General features: G+C 41.4%; 2 protein-coding genes across 6 annotated transcripts in view; one reads left to right on the top strand and one right to left on the bottom strand.

Annotated features, from left to right (window-relative positions):
- Positions 1-21,447, top strand: part of C1H1orf105 (chromosome 1 C1orf105 homolog) — a 48,571-nt gene that overhangs the window by 2,737 nt on the left and 24,387 nt on the right. The window contains exon 1 of one of the 2 annotated variants that reach the window (XM_025363932.1): positions 20,145-20,974. The exons of the other annotated variant lie outside the window; for it this stretch is intronic. Coding sequence (XP_025219717.1) covers positions 20,693-20,974 — 282 coding nt within the window. The 5' untranslated portion in view covers positions 20,145-20,692. Of the gene's footprint in view, positions 1-20,144; positions 20,975-21,447 lie in introns of those variants that run through there. 2 annotated transcript variants of the gene reach the window in all.
- PIGC (phosphatidylinositol glycan anchor biosynthesis class C) lies at positions 18,154-20,777 on the bottom strand. Of its 4 annotated transcripts, none has more exons than XM_025363929.1 (2): positions 20,677-20,777; positions 18,154-19,553 (listed from the first exon to the last, which is right to left on the bottom strand). In XM_025363929.1, the coding sequence occupies exon 2, from the start codon at positions 19,313-19,315 to the stop codon at positions 18,422-18,424; it is 894 nt and encodes a 297-aa protein (XP_025219714.1). In that variant the 5' UTR covers positions 19,316-19,553; positions 20,677-20,777; the 3' UTR covers positions 18,154-18,421. The 4 variants fall into 4 exon arrangements, with proteins under 4 accessions (XP_025219714.1, XP_025219713.1, XP_025219712.1 ...); XM_025363928.1 differs by having other exon boundaries at positions 18,154-19,530; XM_025363927.1 differs by having other exon boundaries at positions 18,154-19,530; positions 20,673-20,743.

Raw genomic sequence — 21,447 nt, 5'->3', positions numbered from 1 at the left:
AGCCACAGCGTTACTGGGCTTGGGGTACCCCTTAATGCAGATATGGCTGCAGTGGCCAAAAACTTAGATCATAACACCCAAGTCCCTTCAAATACCTGGAAAACATTCCCAAGAAGGACACATACAAACAAGGCCAGACCAGACACTGACAAGCATCCACAAGCACAAGACCATCCAGGAAAACATGACCTTACAAAACAAACTAAATAAGGCATCAGTGACCAATACTGAAGAGATAGAAGTATGTGACCTTTCAGACAAGGGATTCAAAAATAGCTGTTTTGAGGAAATTCAAAAAATATCAAGATAACACAGAAAGGGAGTATTCAGAATTCTATCAAATAAATTTAACAAAGAAATTGAAATAATTAAAAAGAATCAAGCAGAAATTCTGGAGTTGAAAAATGCCATTGACATACTGAAGGATGCATCCATCAGAGGCTCTTAGCAGAACTGATCAAGCAGAAGAAAGAATCAGTGAGCCTGAAGCCAGGCTGTTTGAAAATACACAGAGGAGACAAAAAAATAATTCCAAGTTGAACCACTGTATGTCAGGGACCATCTGTATATATTTTTGTTATTGTTTTTGATGCTACAAGTTACTATTGAATCTAAATACTGTCAACATATTAAGATCAGACTAGGTGGCAGGCTATTGGATGAGTCAACACTATAAACTCCTACTTGCATACTTGGTTTATAATCAAATCAAATTTTATCATACATTATGTCACATCCCAATTTTCAGCCCCAGTTCACATCTCCAATAAACCTCACGAACATGAGCCATGAGCAGATAATAAGGAAAGCCTAAGGAAGCCCCAGAAGACCAAAGAGACTTCGCAAGGCAGTAACCAAGAAGTTAGTAATGTGGGTTCTGCCTCTCAGAATAGCTACTAACAAAGTATTTTGATGTTCCACATAACATCATCAAAAAATTAGCCTTTCAGGCTGTAAGGAGTTATATCCCCTTCTTTTTTTTTTTGGTTTGGTTTTATTTTGTTTTTTGAGATGGAGTCTCACTCTGTGACCCAGGCTGGAGTGCAGTGGCATGATCCCAGCTCACTGCCACCTCCGCCTCCCAGGTTCAAGCAATTCTCATGCTTCAGCCTCCAGAGTAGCTGGGAATACAGACGCCTGCCACCACACCTGGCTAATTTTTGTATTTTTAGTAGAGATGGGGTTTCACAATGTGGGCCAGGCTGGTCTTTAAACTCCTGACCTCAAGTGATCTGCCCACCTCAGTTTCCCAAAGTGCTGGGTTTACAGGTGTGAGCCACTGTGCCTGGTCTCCTTGTTCTTATCTCTGAGGGTACATTCAGAAGGCAATGGAGAGCAAGTTAGAGCCAAAGAGATGGTTCCTTCTGCCTCTTTTTTTTTCTTTTAAAGACAAAAATATTCTCAGCTACATCCACAAAATCCGCTTAATGCCTTAAATATCTTTTTTATTTTGCAACTTAAAAAGAGTGTGAGGCCCACAGTGTTCTCATTAACCAGTCCAAATGTCACTCGGGCCCGGCACAAGGCCACAGGGCCAGCCTGGAGTGGCAAGCAGTGAGCCAATAGAGCTTGTAAAGTAGAAGCAGCTCCTCTTGAGCCACGTTTCACGGGAACCTGAGGGACCTCAGCATTAGTAAAATCAATTTGTTCTATCATCCTAATAGTATTATGGTCAAAGAATTACAGAGCTAGTCTGTTTAAGACAGAAGACCTTAGGCTCATACTGTATGTTACTTGATTCTCAATGCCAGTTGGTACCATTTGGTGGCAGAAAAGGCCATTTGTCTTTCTAAGCCCTTTCCTTGGGTACTTTTACCCCTGCATTACCTGATGGGCATAAGGAGGCAGCACCAAATACTGTTGCCAGACTTGTGGTGCTGAGCACATGCCAACCAATTGGGAAATGGCTGCTTCCTGACTACGCCACTGGGGAAATTATCTCATTAATCATAGTAATATACCTGAGGGAAAATGGTGTTTTAATTTTTCGATGATAGTTATTGTTTTCCAAGTTAAACAACCAACACTGATGGCATCTGTGAGTTACAAAAGGAAAACTAAAGCAGAAAGTATAGGCATGGTCTAAGCTAGCACGCCCAACAAGCCTTCAGCTGTTTCTAATCTGCCTCTCCCCTGCAGCTAAGCTCTCCTGAGCACTCTTGGTGGCCAAAGGAGTATACCTTATCAGACCCGACCTTCCACAGAATGTTGGTCAAACTCTGGCTGTCACCTAAGCTCTGATCACTTTGCCCAAAATCAAAATTTTTAGAGCACTACAATGACACTGCTCGCTAGTAGAAGTTTGCACTGTTCTGAGGAAGTTTGTGACATTATCCCCAAAAGGTCCTTGTCAAAATTCACATCACCCAGAGAATTAGCACATTAATCCCATTAGTTAGCAATTATATGCTCATGAGGATGTGAAAAGGCCTACACTCTGAGAACACATCTCCTTCAAGGTGAAGAGGAAGCCCCCAAAATTCACCCCTCTGTACCCACCCCTCACACTCACTACTACTATCTGCCTTACACTTACTGGGACTTATATCATTAAGCTTTTATCCCAGCCTGTGTCAATCATCCAAGAACCCCTAGACTTCTAGGCCACTCTCCACACTAATTTCCATGCAGTTCTGTATGTTCCTATTGTTTTCCCATCTCTCCCAAACTTCTGTAACCCTTCCACTGTCTCCTCTATAATTCACTGCCCATGATCAACAAAATTCCCTATATCTTCAACCTATTCTCTGGATATGCACTTCACAATCTTACTCTAACAAACCAGAGTTTCTCTAAAAGCACTGCCTCCCCTGCATCCTTTTCAAAAGGTAGCAGTTTGTCTCCCACAGCCCTCACACTGCTAAGCCTGAAGTGGGGTAGTTATCCTCATTTTTTGTTTTGTTTTCAGATCATTCTTCCTTCCTCCTCCCTAAAACCCCCAGCTTTGAACCTCATGGCATCAGATTATAGCACTACCTATATGTCCCTACGTGTTGCTTTTAACTACCAATGCCCAATTCATTCTCGCTTATTTCTTGATGATTTTAGCTACTGTTTCAATGTCACTCCCTCCAGTGATACTCCTGTTTTAATTCTTGGGGATTTTCATATGCTTGTTGGTAATCCACCCCCACCCTGCCTCTCATTTTCTTGACTTCACTCTTCCAACGATCTTTTTTTTCCTTCTACTTGAGTGCTAAGTAGTGAGACCTTGCAATGATCTTGCTCTCCACTCTATCTCAGCTACTTATTTCCAAAATTAAAACCTTGTCTTTCCCCACTCTCTCTTCTCTATATCCTATCTTTCTAGCCTACTTCTATTGTTTTCATCTCTTGGATCTCCAATCTATTAACCTTTATGCTGTCCCTCAGCCCTCTATCCTTCACCCTTCTTAAGGTTCACTCTCCTTACCCAACTTAAATTCCATGGTCAATCATTATCATCATGCCTATGCATATATACCTGTCTCCCTTGCCCTTCTCTCAATTTGTTAAAACCACCATTCTAGTTAAATCTAACTCTCTACCTACTCTGGTTTGCACCCATGTAACTGTACATGGTCTGGAAAGCACACACACAAGCAAAGAATAAAGCCAGGATAACTGGTTTCACCTTAAATTAATCACCACCATACTCAAGTGATCCCTTAATACTGTCAAGCAATTATACTAAGTATCCCTAGTTCATTCACTCTCCCACTGTCCTAAGTTGTTTCACACATTTTCTCTCACTCTGCCATCCTCAATCTCAGCTGATTCACTGTCTCCAACTTCCCTGAGAAAATTGAAGCAATCAGAAAAGAACTCCCCAAGAATCTCATCACCTCATCTACCCACTTACTAATGCTGGTATTCATCTATACTCTGTCTTCCCACTTGTTCCCATAGATCAACCATCCCTGCCCTTGTCAAAAGCCAGGCTTTGCACTTGTGCACTTACGTATTCCAGAATATTTCCCCAGCAATTCTTCCCTCTCACACCATCAACTATCAGCTCTCTACCATTTCATTTCAATCAAGGTACAAACATGCTATCATTTTTTGGTCTTCACTTTCCCTTTTAGTTTCTGTCCTATTTCCTGGCTCCCCTTTGAAGCAAAACTATAAAGTTGTCTGTACTTGCTGCTGAATTTCTCTTCTATTCTCTCTTAAACCCACACCAAACAGGTTTTTATTCCCAGCACTCCAACAAAAACCTGCTCTTTTAAATGTAAAGGTCAGTTTTCAGCTGTCTTACTTGCTTTATCATGTTTTTATCTGATCACATTTTATCTGATCACCCACTCTCTCTGGAGACACATTCAATGCTTGGTTTCCAGGACACAGAACTCTCTTGATTTTCCCCTTGCCTCAGTGGTTTTGCTGTCAAAATCTCTTTGCTGCTTCTTCTCCTCAACATTTTACTTTGGAGTTCTTGGTCCTCTTCTCTGTCTATACCCATTTCCTTGGTGATCTCATTCAGTCTCACAGCATTAAATATCATTTATATTGCCAACACATCTCAAATTTATATTGAATTTCATACATCTCTCTCAAACTCCAAGGTCATATTTCCTATATTCCCTACTCAGGGAATATAAATGTCTTCAAGACATTTCCTACCCCACATGCACCAAACTAAATTCCTAATCTTCCTCCCAAAAATCTCCAGTTACCATTCCTCTGCCCCCATCTCAACGGCATATCCATATTTCAGTTTGTTCAGGGGAAAAACCTTAATTTATAACTCTTCTCTTTCTTTCACACCCTACATCTAATACATCAGGTAGCCCCACTGGCTTTACTTTCAAATTATATCTAGAACGTGACTACTTTCTGCCACTTCCTCTGCCATCCTCTGTTTTGAGCCATTATCCCTTGCTTGGATTACTGCAAAATCCTCCTAATACTTCTTCCTGTGTCTACTCTTGCCCTACAGCAACCAGAACGAGCCTTTCAAAATATGTATCTTCGTTTTCTCCGTGACCCTCCAATGGCTCCCATCTCACAGTAAAAGCCTAAGCTTTTAATAGCTTACAATCTCATACATAATCTAGCTTCCCACATTACCTCTATGACCTCATCTTCTGTTGCTCACTCCACTTCAGCCACTCCTTGCTATTCCCCACACACACCAGGTATTCTCCTGCCCAAAGGTTTTGTAGCAGCTCTACCCTCTGACTGGGATGCTCTTCCCCAGGGAATCTGAATTATTCCCTCACTTCCTTCAAGTCTTTGGTAAAACGTTACCTTTCCCATGAGACCTACTCTGACCTCTTTATGTAATGCTATGCCACTTTTTTTCTTTTTTCCATAGCACTTACTGTCTTCCATTTATGTTTATTATCTGTCTCCTCCTGCTATAATGTAAGGTCTACGAGGTCAAGAACCTTTGTCCTTTTTATTTATAGATATATTCCAAGCATGCAGAATGGTATTTGTCATACAGTAAGTGCTCAAAAAATATTTATTGTCAATAAATTCCTGATGCCACACATTATAAAATCTGAACAGTAGAAGGTGAGTAGAGGGAGGCCTATGTAGACACGAAATATTTTGTTGGATTTTGGGGAATATTGTTGGATATTGGGGGAAGAGAATAAGGGATAAAGGGAATGATGAGGGATTTGACAAAGCATTAAAAGCAACTGCCTACCATTATCCTTTAGTCCTGGGTGCCATTTAGGCACAAGCACAGGCTTTGTGTAATAAAAGCAAACTATTAGCGCAAGTTGGCTACATAGCCTTAGGTAATACTTAACCCACTCTGAGTCTCAGTCTCTTCAACTGTGAAATTGAAATAAAACCTCTTACAGGATCGTTGTAAGACGTAAATTCAAATACACACACACAAACACACACACACACACGCACACAACATGCATAGCACATTACCTAGCATGGATTGGGTGCCCTAAAATACAGGTGCTATTATTTATCAAACCCCAGTATGCCATTTACCTCCTGAATTTATGGAGACCTCAGATTCATTAATTCAGATGTAGTTATTTCACAAACCACAATTCAGCAAGAATTTCGACTCTAATTGCATCTCATTATAAAAAGGGAAATCAATAACTTCCACAAGATGGCACTGTGTTCCAGCCCTGTTTCCTTAAATACACTGGGTTTGAAATTTTGTATAGCTGTGTAACTGATGCCCTCTGCTGACTTGTTTTCTTTTTCTTATCCTTGAGCCTTTGGCTTAGAGGATGTAAATGATGGCTTAATATGCATCCTCTATATGCTTAGTATGAATTATCAAATCCACAATGTAACCCAGCTGCCCAAAGTATTTCTCAAAAGTTTACTGACACCAATACAATCTCCACACAGAACACCAGGCATGTTGCTACAGCCAGATGCACATGCCTTCTAGTTACATGCCAGTCATAAATCAGCTGCATCATGCCACAAAATAAAGTGCACCTGTCATCCTACAGCTCTACTTCTTCTTAATCCCTTCCATGCCAACTTTAATCCTTGGCACCATTTTGGAAGGGTAAGCAAAGTTGCCTCCCCATTCCTCTCTCCTTGATCTCACTTGCCACACCACCCTCCAACCTTACCTGTAACTTGGAGTGATAAGAAACAAAGCTGGGAGAAAGGGGTGCAGAGGGAGAAGGGCAGACAGTGTCTTATGCTGGCAAGTATTTGGCAGGTTGGGATTTAATTCCAATGCTACTGTAAACTTTTCCTCCTCACCTTCCCCCTTTCCCACACACACCACAGTATTCTCTAAAACTCTAAATCATTCATATTCTACTTGCACTCTTTCAGTGTGATTCAAATATAAGACAGTGACTAGGTCACTGAATTTGAGTGATGAGTAACTTCCCAGACAACCATCATACTACTTTATACCAATTGTTTTCTAGGCCTGAATCCCTGTGCCAGCAGCCACCAAAGAGGCATGCCACATTTGAGCCTTATCATCCTTCTGATGGCAGCAGTTAAGGGCTCTGGATTGCTTGACATTTTCTCAACAGAACATTTAATGAATTTTTTTATTTGCAATTTTTCTTAAACCTTTATTTATTTATTTATTTTTGAGACAGGGTCTTGCTCTGTTGCCTATGCTGGAGTGCAGTGATGTGAATATAGCTCACTGCAGTCTCGACCTCCTGGGCTCAAGATCCGCCTGCCTTAGCTTCTCATGCAGCCGGGACCACAGGCACTCACCACCACCTCCAGTTAATTTTTTAAAATTTTTATAGAGAAGTGGGTCTCATTTTGTTGCCCAGGCTGGTCTCAAACTGCTGGGCTCAAGCAATTTTCCCACCTCAGCCTCCCAAAGTGCTGAGATTGCAGGTGTGAGCCATTGCACCCAGCCAGGCACCGCATTTTTTACAAACTGAAGGTTTGTGGCAACCTTGTGTTAACCAAGTCTGTCAGTGCCATTGTTCCAATTGGCATGTGCTCACTTCGTGTTCCTGTGTCATTCTGATAATTCTGATAATATTTCAAACTTTATTATCACATCTGTTATGCTGATCAGTGATCAGTGATCTTTGATGTTACCATTGTAATTGTTTTGGGGTACCACAAATTATACCCATATAAGAGGGCAAACTTAGTGGATAAATGTGTGTGTTCTGACAGCCCCACTGACCAGCTGTTCCCTGTCTTTCTTCCTCTTCTTGGGCCTCCCTATTTCCTGAGACACAACAGTATCAAAATTAAGCCAATTAATTACCCTGAAATGGCTTGTAACTGTTCAAGCAAAAGGAATAGTCGCACATCTCTCGTTTTACATCAAAAGTAGAAATGATTAAGCTTAGTGAAGAAGGCATGTCAAAAGCCGAGACAGGTTGAAAGCCAGGCCGCTTGTCACAAACAGTTAGCCAAGATGTGAATGCAAATAAAAAGTTATTGAAGGAAATTAAAAGTGGTACTCTCATGATACAAAACTAAAACAGCCTTATTGTTAATACAGATAAAGTACTAGTGGTCTGTGTAAAAGACTAAAGGAGTCACAACATTCCCTTAGGCCAACACATAATCCACAACAAGGCCCTAACTCTCCTCAATTTAACAAAGGCTGAGGGAGGAGAGGAAGTTGCAGAAGAAAAGTTTGAAACTAAGAGAGGTTGATTCATGAGGTTTAAGGAAAGCAGCCATCTCTGTAACATAAAAGTGCAAACTGAAGCAGCAGGTACTGATATAGAAGCTGCAAATTATCCAGAAGATCTAGCTAAGAACATTGATGCAAGCTTCCATTCCAAGATGGCCAAATAGGAATAGCTCCAGTCTGCAGCTCCCAGAGTGATCGATGCAGAAGACAGGTGATTTCTGCATTTCCAACTGAGGTATCTGGTTCATCTCACTGGGCCTGGTTGTACAGTGGGTACAGCCCATGCAGGGCGAGTCGAAGCAGGGCAGGGCATCGCCTCACCCGGGAAGCACAAGAAGTTTGGGAATTTCCCTTTCCTAGCCAAGGGAAATCATGACAGACTATACCTGGAAAAACAGGACACTCCTGCCCCAAGTACTGTGCTTTTCCCAAGGTCTTAGTAACTGGCAGACAAGGAGATTCTTTCCCGTGCCTGGCTTGGCGGGTCCCACACCCAAGGAGCCTTGCTCACTGCTAGCGCAGCAGTCTGAGATTGAACTGTGAGGCAGCAGCCTGGCTCGGGGAGGGGCGTCCGCCATTGCTGAGGCTTGAGTAGGTAAACAAAGCGACCGGAAAGCTCAAACAGGGTGGAGGACACTGCAGTGCAGCAAGGCCTACTGCCTCTGTAGACTCCACCTCTGTGGGCAGGACATAGCTGAACAAAAGCCAGCAGACAACTTCTGCAAGCTTAATCGTTCCTGTCTGACAGCTCTGAAGAGAGTAGTGGTTCTTCCAGCACAGCATTTGAGCTCTGAGAATGGACAGACTGCCTCCTCAAGTGGGTCCCTGACCCCTGTGTAGCCTAACTGGGAGACACCTCATACAGGTGGGTGCATCTCTGGGACAAAGATTTCAGAGGAAGGATCAGGCAGCAATATTTACTGTTCTTCAGTATTTGCTGTTCTGCAGCCTCCACTGGTGATACCCAAGCAAACAGGGTCTGGAGTGGACCTCCAGCAAACTCTAATAGACCTGCAGCTGAGGGACCTAACTGTTAGAAGGAAAACTAACAAACAAAAAGGAATAGCATCAACATCAACTAAAGGACATCTACACCAAAACCCCATCTGTAGTTCACCAACATCAAACACCAAAGGTAAATAAAACCACAAAGATGGGGAGGAACCAGAGCAGATAAGCTGAAAATTCTAAAAACCAGAGCACCTCTACTCCTCCAAAGGATTGCAGCTCCTTGCCAGCAATGGAACAAAGATGAAGAGAATGACTTTGATGAGTTGACAGAAGTAGGCTTCAGAAGGTCAGTAATAACAAACTTCTCCAAGCTAAAGAAGCATGTTCTAACCAATCGCAAGGAAGCTAAAAACCTTGAAAAGAGGTTACAGGAGTGGCTAACTAGAATAAACAGTGTAGAGACGACCTTAAATGACCTGCTGGAGCTGAAAACCATGGCACGAGAACTACGTGGTGCATGCACAAGCTTCAATAGCCAATTCGATCAAGTGGAAGAAAGGGTATCAGTGACTGAACATCAAATTAATGAAATAAAGCAAGAAGACAAGTTTAGAAAAAAAGAGTAAAAAGAAATGAACAAAGCCTCCAAGAAATATGGGGCTATGTGAAAAGACCAAATCTGTGTTTGACTGGTATAACTGAAAGTGATGGGGAGAATGGAACCAAGTTGGAAAACACTCTTCAGGATATTATCCAGGAGAACTTCCCCAACCTAGCAAGGCAGGCCAACATTCAAATTCAGGAAATACAAAGAACACCACAAAGATACTCTTTGAGAAGAGCAACCCCAAGACACATAATTGTCAGATTCACCAATGTTGAAATGAAGGAAAAAATGTTAAGGGCAGCCAGACAGAAAGGTTGGGTTACCCACAAAGGGAAGTGTATCAGACTAACAGCAGATCTCTCAGTAGAAACCCTACAAGCCAGAAGAGAGTGGGGGTCAATATTCAACATTCTTAAAGAAAAGAATTTTCAACTCAGAATTTCATATCCAGCCAAACTAAGATTCATAAGTGAAGGAGAAATAAAATCCTTTACAGACAAGCAAATGCTGACAGATTTAATCACCACCAGTGTTACAAGAGCTGCTGAAGGATGCACTAAACATGGAAAGGAACAACTGGTACCAGTCACTGCAAAAACATGCCAAATTGTAAAGACCATCGATGCTAGGAAGAAACTGCATCAACTAATGGGCAAAATATCCAGCTAACATCACAATGACAGCATCAAATTCACACATAACAATATTAACCTTAAACGTAAATGGTCTAAATGCTGCAACTAAAAGACACAGGCTGGCAAATTGGATAAAGAGTCAAAACTCATCAATGTGCTGTATTCAGGAGACCCATCTCATGTGCAGAGACACACATAGGCTCAGAAGAAAACAATGGAGGAAGATCTACCAAGCAAATGGAAAGAAAAAAAAAAAGCTGGAGTTGCAATCCTAGTCTCTGATAAAACAGACTTTAAATCAACAAAGATCAAAAGAGACAAAGAAGGCCATTACATAATGGTAAAGGGATCAATTCAACAAGAAGAGCTAACTATCCTAAATATATATGCACTCTATACAGGAGCACCCAAATTCATAAAGCAAGTCCCTACAGACCTACAAAGAGACTTAGACTCCCACACAGTAATAATGGGAGACTTTAACAACCCACTGTCAATAATGGACAGATCAATGAGACAAAAAATTAACAAGGATATCCAGGATTGAACTCAGCTCTGCACCAAGCAGACCTAATAGACATCTACAGAACTCTCCACCTCAAATCAACAGAATATACATTCTTCTCAGCACCACATCGCACTTATTCTAAAATTGACCACATAGTTGGAAATAAAGCACTCCTCAGCAAATGTAAAAAACAGAAATCACAACAAACTGTCTCTTAGACCACAGTGCAATCAAATTAGAACTCAGGATTAAGAAACTCACTTAAAGCCACACAACTACATGGAAACTGAACAACCTGCTCCTGAATGACTACTGGGTAAATAACAAAATGAAGGCAGACGTAAAGATGTTCTTTGAAACCAGTGAGAACAAAGACACAACGTACTAGAATCTCTGGGACACATTTAAAGCAGTGTGTGGAGAGAAATTTATAGCACTAAATGCCCACAAGTAAAGCAGGAAAGATCTAAAATCAACACCCTAACATCACAATTAAAAGAACTAGAGAAGCAAGAGCAAACAAATTCAAAAGCTAGCAGAAGGCAGGAAATAACTAAGATCAGAGCAGAATTGAAGGAGATAGAGACACAGAAAAACCCCTTCAAAAAATCAATGAATCCAGGAGCTAGTTTTTTGAAAAGATCAACAAAATTGATAGACCACTAGCAAGACTAATAAAGAAGAAAAGCGAGAAGAATCAAATAGACACAATAAAAAATAATACAGGGGATATCACCATCAATCCCACAGAAATAGAAACTACCATCAGAGAATACTAAACACCTCTATACCTCTATGCAAATAAACTAGAAAATCCAGAAGAAATGGATAAATTCCTGGACACATACACCATCCCAAGACTAAACCAGGAAGAAGCTGAATCTCTGAATAGACCAATAACAGGCTCTGAAATTGAGGCAATAATTAATAGCTTACCAACCAAAAAAAGTCCAGGACCAGACAGATTCATAGCCGAATTCTACAGAGGTACAAAGAGGAGCTGGTTCCATTGCTTCTGAAAGTATTCCAATCAATAAAAACAGAGGGAATCCTCCCTAACTCATTTTATGAGGCCAGCATCATCCTGATACCAAAGCCTGGCAGAGATACACACAAAAAAGAGAATTTTAGGCCAATATCCCTGATGAACATCGATGCAAAAATCCTCAATAAAATACTGGCAAACCAAATCCAGCTGCATATAAAAAAGCTTATCCACCATGATCAAGTCGGCTTCATTCCCCAGATGCAAGGCTGGTTCAACATACACAAATCAATAAACGTAATCCATCACATAAACAGAACCAATGACAAAAACCACATCGTTAGCTCCATAAATGCAGAAAACGTCTTTGACAAAATTCAACACCCCTTCATGCTAAAACCTCTCAATTAACTAAGTGTTGATGGAACGTATCTCAAAATAATAAGAGCTAATTATGATAAACCCACAACCAATATCATACTGAATGGGAAGAAACCGGAAGCATTCCCATTGAAAACTGGCACAAGACAAGGATGCCCTCTCTCACCACTCCTATTCAACATAGTGTTGGAAGTTCTGGCCAGGGCAATCAGACAGGACAAAAAAATAAAGGGTATTCAATTGGGAAAAGGAAAAGGGGAAGTAAAATTGTCCCTGTTTGCAGATGGCATGATTGTATATTTAGAAAACCCCATTGTCTCAGCCCAAAATCTCCTTAAGCTGATAAGCAACTTCAGCAAAGTCTCAGGATACAAAATCAGTGTGCAAAAATCACAAGCCTTCCTATACACCAATAACAGACAAACAGAGAGCCAAATCATGAGTGAACTCCCATTCACAATTGCTACAGAGAGAATAAAACACATAGGAATCCAACTTACAAGGGATGTGAAAGACCTCTTCAAGGAGAACTACAAACCACTGCTCAACAAAATAGGACACAAACAAATGGAAGAACATTCCATGTTCATGGATAGGAAGAATCAGTATCATGAAAATGGCCATACTGCCCAAGGTAATTTATAGATTCAATGCTATCCCCATCAAGCTACCAATGACTTTCTTCACAGAATTGGAAAAAAACACTTTAAAGTTCATATGGAACCAATAAAGAGCCCGCATTGCCAAGACAATCCTAAGCCAAAAGAACAAAGCTGGAGGCATCACGTTACCTGACTTCAAACTATACTACAAGGCTACAGTAACCAAAACAGCATGGTACTGGTACCAAAACAGAGATATAGACCAATGGAATAGAACAGAGGCCTCAGAAATAACACCACACATCTACAACCATATGATCTTTGACAAACCAGACCAAAACAAGAAATGGGGAAAGGATTCCCTATTTAATAAATGGTGCTGGGAAAACTGGCTAGCCATATGTAGAAAGCTGAAACTGGATCCCTTCCTTACGCTTTATACAAAAATTAATTCAAGATGGATTAAAAACGTAAACATTAAACCTAAAACCATAAGAACCCTAGAAGAAAACCTAGGCAATACCATTCAGGACACAGGCATGGGCAAGGACTTCATGACTAAAACACCAAAAGGAATTTGGGCAACAAAAGCCAAAATAGACAAATGGGATCTAATTAAACTTAAGCGCTTCTGCATGGCAAAAGAAACTACCATCATAGTGAACAGGCAACCTACAGAATGGGAGAACATTTTTGCAATCTACCCATCTGACAGAGGGCTAATATCTAGAATCTACAAAGAACGTAAACAAATTTACAAGAAAAAAAACAAACAACCCCATCAAAAAGTGGGCAAAGGATACGAACAGACACTTCTCAGAAGATGACATCTGTGCAGCCAACAGGCACATGAAAAAATGCTCATCATCACTGATCATCAGAGAAGTGCAAATCAAAACCACAATGAGATACCATCTCACACCAGTTAGAATGGCAATCATTAAAAAGTCAGGAAACAACATGCTGGAGAGGATGTGGAGAAATAAGAACGCTTTTACACTGTTGGTGGGAGTGTAAATTAGTTCAACCATTGTGGAAGACGGTGTGGCAATTCCTCAAGGATTTAGAGCTAGAAATATCACTTGACCCAGCGATCCCATTACTGGGTATATACCCAAAGGATTATAAATCATGCTACTATAAAGACACATGCACACGTATGTTTATTGCAGCACCATTCACAATAGCAAAGACTTGGAACCAATCCGAATGACCATCAATGATAGACTGGATTAAGAAAATGTGGTACATATACACCACAGAATACCATGCAGCCATAAAAAAGGATGAGTTCATGTCCTTTGCAGGGACGTGGATGAAGTTGGAAACTATCATTCTCAGGAAGTTATCACAAAGACAGAAAACCAAACACCGCATGTTCTCACTCATAGGTGGGAACTGAACAATGAGAACACTTGGACACAGGGCAGGGAACATCACACACTGGGACCTGTCGGGGGGTGGGGGCTGGGGGAGAGATAGCATTAGGATAAATACTTAATGCAAATGACGAGTTGATGGTTGCAGCAAACCAACATGGCACATGTATACCTGTGCAACAAACCTGCGCATTCTGCACATGTACCCTAGAACTTAAAGTATAATAATATAATAAAATGAAACAAAAACAATTTATTTCTACTAAAAAAAAAAAATTGACAAAGGTAGCTACACTCAACAACAGATATTCAATGTAGATAAAAGAGCCTTCTATTAGAAGGTGTCGTCTAGGACTTTCATAGATAAAGAGAAGTCAATATCTGGCTTCAAAGGACAGGTTGACTCTGCTGTTAGGGGCTAATGCAGTTGGTGACTTGATATCAATGCTCGTTTACCATTCTGAAAATCCCAGGGACGGTGAAAATTATGTTAAATCTACTCTGCTCGTGCTCTATAAGTAAAACAACAAAACATGGATAGCAGCACGTCTGTTTACAGCATGGTATACTGAGTATTTTAAGCCCAGTGTCGAGCCTACTGCTCAGAAAAAAAGATTCCTTTCAAAATATTACTGTTCATTTAAAATTTGTTTCCATGCCTGCTAACACAACATACATTCTGAAGCCCAAGGATCAAAGAGTAATTCTGACTTTCAAGTCTTATTATTTAAGAAATACATTTTGTAAGGCTATAGCTGCCATAGTGATTCCTCTGATGGATCTAGGCATTGCCATTAAGAACATTTGTAACTTGTGAGAGGAAGTCAAAATATCAACATTAACAGGAGTTTGGAAGATGTTGATTCCAACCCTCATGAATTACTTTGAGAGGCTCAAGACTTCAGCGGAGCAAGTAACTGCAGATGTGGTGGAAATAGCAAGAGAACTAGAAGTGATATGTAAAGATGTGACTGAATTGCTGTAATCGTATGATAGAACTGAAGAGATGAGAATCTGATTACTACAAGTAGCAAGAAAACTGTTTCCCAAAATGAAATCTACTTCTGATGAAGATGCTGTGAACATTGTTTTTGTAGAAATAACAATGTTTTTAGAATATTACAGGAAATTGTTATATAGCAGTGGCAGGGTGTGAGAGGGTTGACCCAATTTTAAAAAATGTTCTACTGTGAATAAAATGCTATCAAACAGCATCATGTGCTACAGAGAAATCTTTCTTGAAAGGAAGAGTCGAAAGAAGCAGCAAACTTCATTATTGTCTTAAGAAATTGCCACAGCCACCCCAGCCTTCAGCACCTAGCATCCTTATGGCAGCAGTCACCAATATCAAGGCAAGACCCTCACCAGCAAAAAGATTCTGATTCACAGAAGGCTCAGATGATTGTTAGCATTTTTAGCAAAAAAGCATTTTTAAATTAGGGTATGCATATTTTTTAGACATAAGGAGATTGCACATTTTATAGACTTTAATACAATGTAAGCATAAATTTTATACATACTGGAAAACCAAAAAATTCATGTGACTTGTTTTATTGTAATATTAGCTTTATTGTAGTGGTCTGGAACCAAACTTCAGTATCTCCAAGGTATGCCTGTATATAGATAGATATTGGTATACATGTATGTGAATGGTATACACACTTTGTGTGTATGTACGTCTGTGTATACACACTGTGTGTGTGTGTACATGTCTGTATATACACACTTTGTGTGTGTGTGCATGTCTGTATATACACACTTTGTGTGTGTACATGTCTGTATATACACACTTATATATGATTTATCTATCTAGTTTTATAACATCTCTTTTCAAAATCCCCTTAACTTGCCACCGACTACAGGCTACAATAATGCAAAGTATTCAGCACTCTCAGATTTCAGTCCCTCACTACAGCCCACTTGTCCTGTGCTATTATCCACTGCCAGGATGCATCAGGTCCTGTGCACTCTGGCACATACTGTTCATTCTAGGTGTAAGAACCTTCTCCCCACAGCCACCACTTTTCTGTCCAAATTAAGTCTACTGCCTCACCCTTCATCCTTGCATCTATCCCACAACTCTCCATCTCCCACCACCTTCACAATGAATTTCTACAACCACCACATTGTGTAAGGTAAGGGACTCAGTGTCTCCAAATACTATACAGTGTGACAGGGAAAAGCTGAAAATGTTAGTGCAGCCATATTGTCATCCCACTAAGGAACTATGCTTGAAAGTTTGAGAAACTTTCTGGTCACCAATATGCACGGTTGCTACTTGAGTTCTCTAAAGTTAACAATCACAAATGCACTCAAATAATACACATGTATTAATACATATAAACAAAAACTACAATTTCATAGAACTCTTTACTATCTTCAACCACCAACACCTAGCCCTGTTCCTGATGTGGACTATAGAATAATTATGAGGCATGCCTCTATTGAGACATGAGGCCAAACCAGGAGCAGGCAGTGGACAGATGCTTTGGGCTCCAGAGGTTAGTCCCTGAAACCCTTTTCTCCTCACTGGCTAGTGTCCTTGAATATAGAAAGCAGTCCAATTGACCTTGCGGAAAACCACCAATTTTTATCACAAAACACAATATTCATCTGCCCAAATAAAACTCTGAAAAAGAATGTGACATGAGAAGCGCTGAAGACACTAGTTCAAAGTCATGTCCCAGACATTCTTGAGAAATTTATGTTCAAATAAATAAAAATATTATTTTTTAGTAATACCACTCCCTTGACAAAATTTCTGATTTGAAGTTAATTCCTAGTGATAAAAGGACAGTACAGAAACTTGCCGCAAATGAATTACCACAGGAATAACCAGCTATCCTGGGAGGTGCCTGCTGCATTTGGCACCTTGTCTCTGCTCTCTTTAGGTTTTCTTACATGTCAACTTAAACAACACCTAATACATTAGTACTAGCTATTACATAGTGCTGATGCTAATACATAGTGCTTCATGTCAGGCATTCTTCAAAGCACTTTGCATATATCCCATTTACCACAACTCTAGAGGTAGATACTTTTATTCCCACCTTACAGATGAAAACTGAGACATAGAACAGTTGTGGCCTAAGATGTGATGATTTATTTCCTCTTTAGACAAAATGGATTGCTCCCCATTACCTACAGTATAGAGCCCAAATTCACAGCCCTCGAATTGCTACTCAACCTCCCATTCTGACTTTTTCCCAATATCCCCTCGCAAAACTCCCCATAACTCTGAAGTGCCATCAAATATTGTCCCATCATCGTGCCCATGCTAAGGACAGATGTGGTACAGTAGTAATCTTATGTTGCTGCAAACGTGTTTTTAGCCTGATTAATTTAAACTTGAGACAGAATTTACAAGTCAGATTTCATATTAAAAATCAGATATACAGTTACTGGGACTTCTTTTAGAATCCTATCTGGAATTCTAAGGGTCTGAAGCTAGGCACAAACTGTGAATAGAAACTATCAGTTGGAGCACTGTAGCAGGTGTCTCCATTGGACATCTCCATTTGTTCACAGTTGCCATCAGTCACACAAAGCATGCCAGTTTCACTTGCTTCCGTTACTGACCTGGCCTCTAAAGGCCTTCAACACATTGCCCTAAAACCATCTTTTGCCTACTTAAGTCTCCCTATCCTCCAAGACTAAGCTCAAATGTCACTGCCTCTCATAAGTATTTCCTAATTATTCCAGCTGAAATTTATCTCCAGCTTCTGAATTCCCCCTAGCATTCTGCTTATTATGGCACATCACACTCTGCTTTGTAATTAGTTTTGTATATGCTTCCCTAACAACAAGGTAGAAACTGAGTCAAGGTTAGGTAACCAATTCTGTGATATTGGGCAACAAAACTGAACACAGCACCTTGTGTTCTAGGATTTGAGCCCCAGATAAATAAAACAGCATTAGCACATTGAAAAGGGTAGAGAGAAGTGACTTTACACACACACACACACACACACATACACACACGCACACACACTCTTCACTCTTCATGCCCCTCTGCCTACTGTTTATGTAAAAATCATGAGACAACTTGATGAATGTGTTATTTTTTTAATAGAAACCACATCACTTCATATGTTACAGCATGTAATTCAAGAGGGTCCCAGAAAGTATTTTCATCCACAAAATAACGGAAAGGATAAGAACCCGCACCACCCAAGCCTTTGGTTCATCTTTTTTGTTTTGATCTCTGTTCTCTTACCACAATGACATGCTGCTTCCAGAATGGAACTCTGTCTTTAAGTTCTATACTAGTTAGGAGGCTAGTCTATCAGCTTGCCTTAATAATGTAATGGATGTCCTAATTTAACTGAGGAACCTGGACAAGTCTTCCTTGATTTCAGCTTCATCCCAAGGTCCATGAATGTTTTCTTTAAAAAGCTGCAAGCGAATGAGGTAGAATGGACAGAGACATGAGATAGACATCAGCAGAAGGGCAAAGAGTATGGCTCCCACAGCACTGATGGACAGTAGGCCTCCTAAGGCTGAAAATGCAAAGAGCAGTGTGACCCCCACATAGCTCCGGGGAGTACATGCCTTTAGTTTCTTCTGTAACATGGGCCATAGGGCAAAAATCTGAATGGCAAACGTCACCATGATGAAGGCATGCAGGGACCGGGGAAGACGTGAAGCCAAGCATACAGAAGCAAAGATGGCCATGTTCAAGGATAGCGTGCTGGACACAATGGCAGCATTGGCACCATAGTCAAAAAAGATGAGGTGGCCTAACAGCATGAAGACTGACATGGCATAGATGGTGTCAGTGCTGACAGACTCTGTAAGGGTTTTCAGCACTGGTGAAAACCCATAAGTGAAAGTAATGAAGACTAGGGCACTCTTCAGGTCAGCCCATCGGGTCTGCCCACTCTTCTTCCGCCCTTCACCTCCATCAATGAGATCAAACAAAACATACCCAATCAGTGAAGAAGCCAGGCCAGTCCCAAAAAGCCAATGGGGGGCCAGAAGACCCTCATCCATATACCACCAGATAACCACAAAAACACAAACACTGCACAGCTGCTGGATCACTACACTGGACTCAAATACCACAGCCCAATATTGGTATTTCCGAGCATGGATGTTTTTCCGGAGCTCTTCCAGGAATCGCCGGTCCACATAGTTATCAGGAAAGGGCTGTCGCTCATACAAGACCTTCTGCCACTTGACCTCCTTGGTGCTAGTTACAGGTTGGGCACACATTATCCTTTCATTCAAACTCAGGCCAGTTTAATCATCGCCCTCACAGAAGTCCAGGTGGTTCTTGTTCTTTATGAAGTTTTGAAATGAGACCTCCCTGGAAATTCCATGCTGTGGTTGATGTTCTATCAACCTTTCCTTGTTTTCAAAGGCAGCAACCCAGGCTAGGCCTACAACAGATGAATTTGTCTCTGAGGCAGGACAACACAGCCAAGTTCCTAGAAAAAGAGAGACTGTGAACCTACGAAAGGTGTGAAAGGTCAAGAGTAGTACTGAGTTAAAGTCAAATCAACTCAGTTTACTAAAAGTCTGAGCAAAATGTATGTGGTAGTCACCTTATTAATTTGGGACATTAAAACTGCATTCCAGACTTGAAAATTATAATTCCTTGAATAATAATAGACATCTGTTAGCTATCATTTATTGAGTGCCTACTATGTGCTAAATGCCTTATGTATCTTCTTTCACTTAATCCTCACAACCTTGCAAGTTAGTATTAGTCCTGCTTTGGTAAAAAAGCTGAGATTTAAGATGCTTAAGTAACTTTGCCCTAAGGTAACAGAGCAGAGCCAGGATTCAAACCAAAGTCTTATCCCAAAGCCTGTGTCTGACATTGTATCTCCCTCTAAACCAGTTCTTAACTCAGTGGTTCACATACCCCTTCGGTGTATCACATTGCATGCTTATATCCGGATTTGTGTGAATTTATACGGATAATATCCATAGCTTTTATTGGTTCTCAAAGGCATGTTATATTTTTTAAATTACCAATCCAAAGACAATAGTAAGCTGCACCATACAGAAAGGTATGAGCTCTACAGTTTGTTTAGCCAAAATCAAAGACTCAAAGAAACTAGACTCTTCTTCCATTAGCTGAGCTTAGCATCCTTTAAAGAGCTATCAGTCTACTCAAAACAAGGAAACTCTTGTGAGGATCGAGAAAGGTAATCATCCCTTTTTCACAATGAGAAAACTAAGAGTCAGAAACACCACAGGCATCTGGCAAATTTGAGGAAAAAAAATTTCATATTGCCCGACTTTATTTCTTCCATGAAGACCACGACAAGTGTTGCTTGGCAGGCCGGACACCGTTACCCCGCTCTCTGCAGCAGGGATCCCAGCCCGGGAATCTTAAGGCCGCCGCCGAGGCTGGAGGGTTCGCGACGCCCAAAAGGGCAGCGCCCGCCCGCAGAGTGGGGCTGGGAGGGGACAGGGTAGGGTAGGGTAGGGTGACCCCAGGGGTGCGCCTTCACTCTCCGGGCCTCCCACTCCAGTCGCCACCCCTCACTCAGCCTTGAGCCTGCGAGAGACAGCAGAGGAGAAGGAGCCCCGGAAACACTGACGGTTACACGGAACCCACCTGCCCGAGAGTTCCTAGGGATGCGCAGCTGGGGGACGGCGGCACCCAGCCTTTTTCCCGCTCCGGGGCGCAGGGGTTGCGACTGTGGCGGAGCACTTCCGGGTCTGCCGCAATCTCCTCAGCGAGAGCACCCTTCCCCAGCCGGAACCATCGCGACGTGGCTGCTGCCCCCTCCTGGCTGCTCAGAGGACCTCCGGGCTCCTCTCCTGGAGACTGGCCCAAACCCGAATGCCCTGAGCCTAGGAAGGCAAATCTCCAGCAATCCCCTATTGAAAGATGGGATGTGCCATCTGAAGGGCTGGGTAAGGCAGGAGAGGACAAGGAAAGAGGCTGGGCCAGTGGGTGAGAGATAATGGCCGCTTTTGTTGCGCTCCTTTTATTAAGTCAGGCCCTCAGCTGGGACTTCCCATGCATCCATGCGTTCATTCCACAGATACTGACTGAATGCCTGCAGGTAACAAGCCCTCCTTGGGGGTGCTCATGATACAGCCGTGAATGAAACAGACAAAAATTGCTGCTCTCATGAAACTCTCTTTTTTGGTACATTGACCTTTACACTGATTATATCATCTTCCCCCTCAAAGAGGACAAATCTAAGGCTCAGATAAGTTGAATTTGTCCAAGGACAGGCACCTGGGAAGTAGATGAACAGAGATCAATATCCAGTTGTCCATAGATTCAAAGCTTGGTTCTTTCCTCTTTAACTCCTAAAAGAGGAAAGGAGAAGATTGCTAATTAAACTGAGTTCATAGAAATATTAAAGGATGTATAAACG

The sequence above is a fragment of the Theropithecus gelada genome, chromosome 1 (assembly GCF_003255815.1).
Source record: "Theropithecus gelada isolate Dixy chromosome 1, Tgel_1.0, whole genome shotgun sequence".
Lineage (NCBI taxonomy): Eukaryota > Metazoa > Chordata > Mammalia > Primates > Cercopithecidae > Theropithecus > Theropithecus gelada.
The sequence above is the reverse complement of the archived record's forward strand: the minus strand, read 5'-3'. Positions and strand labels throughout refer to the sequence as shown.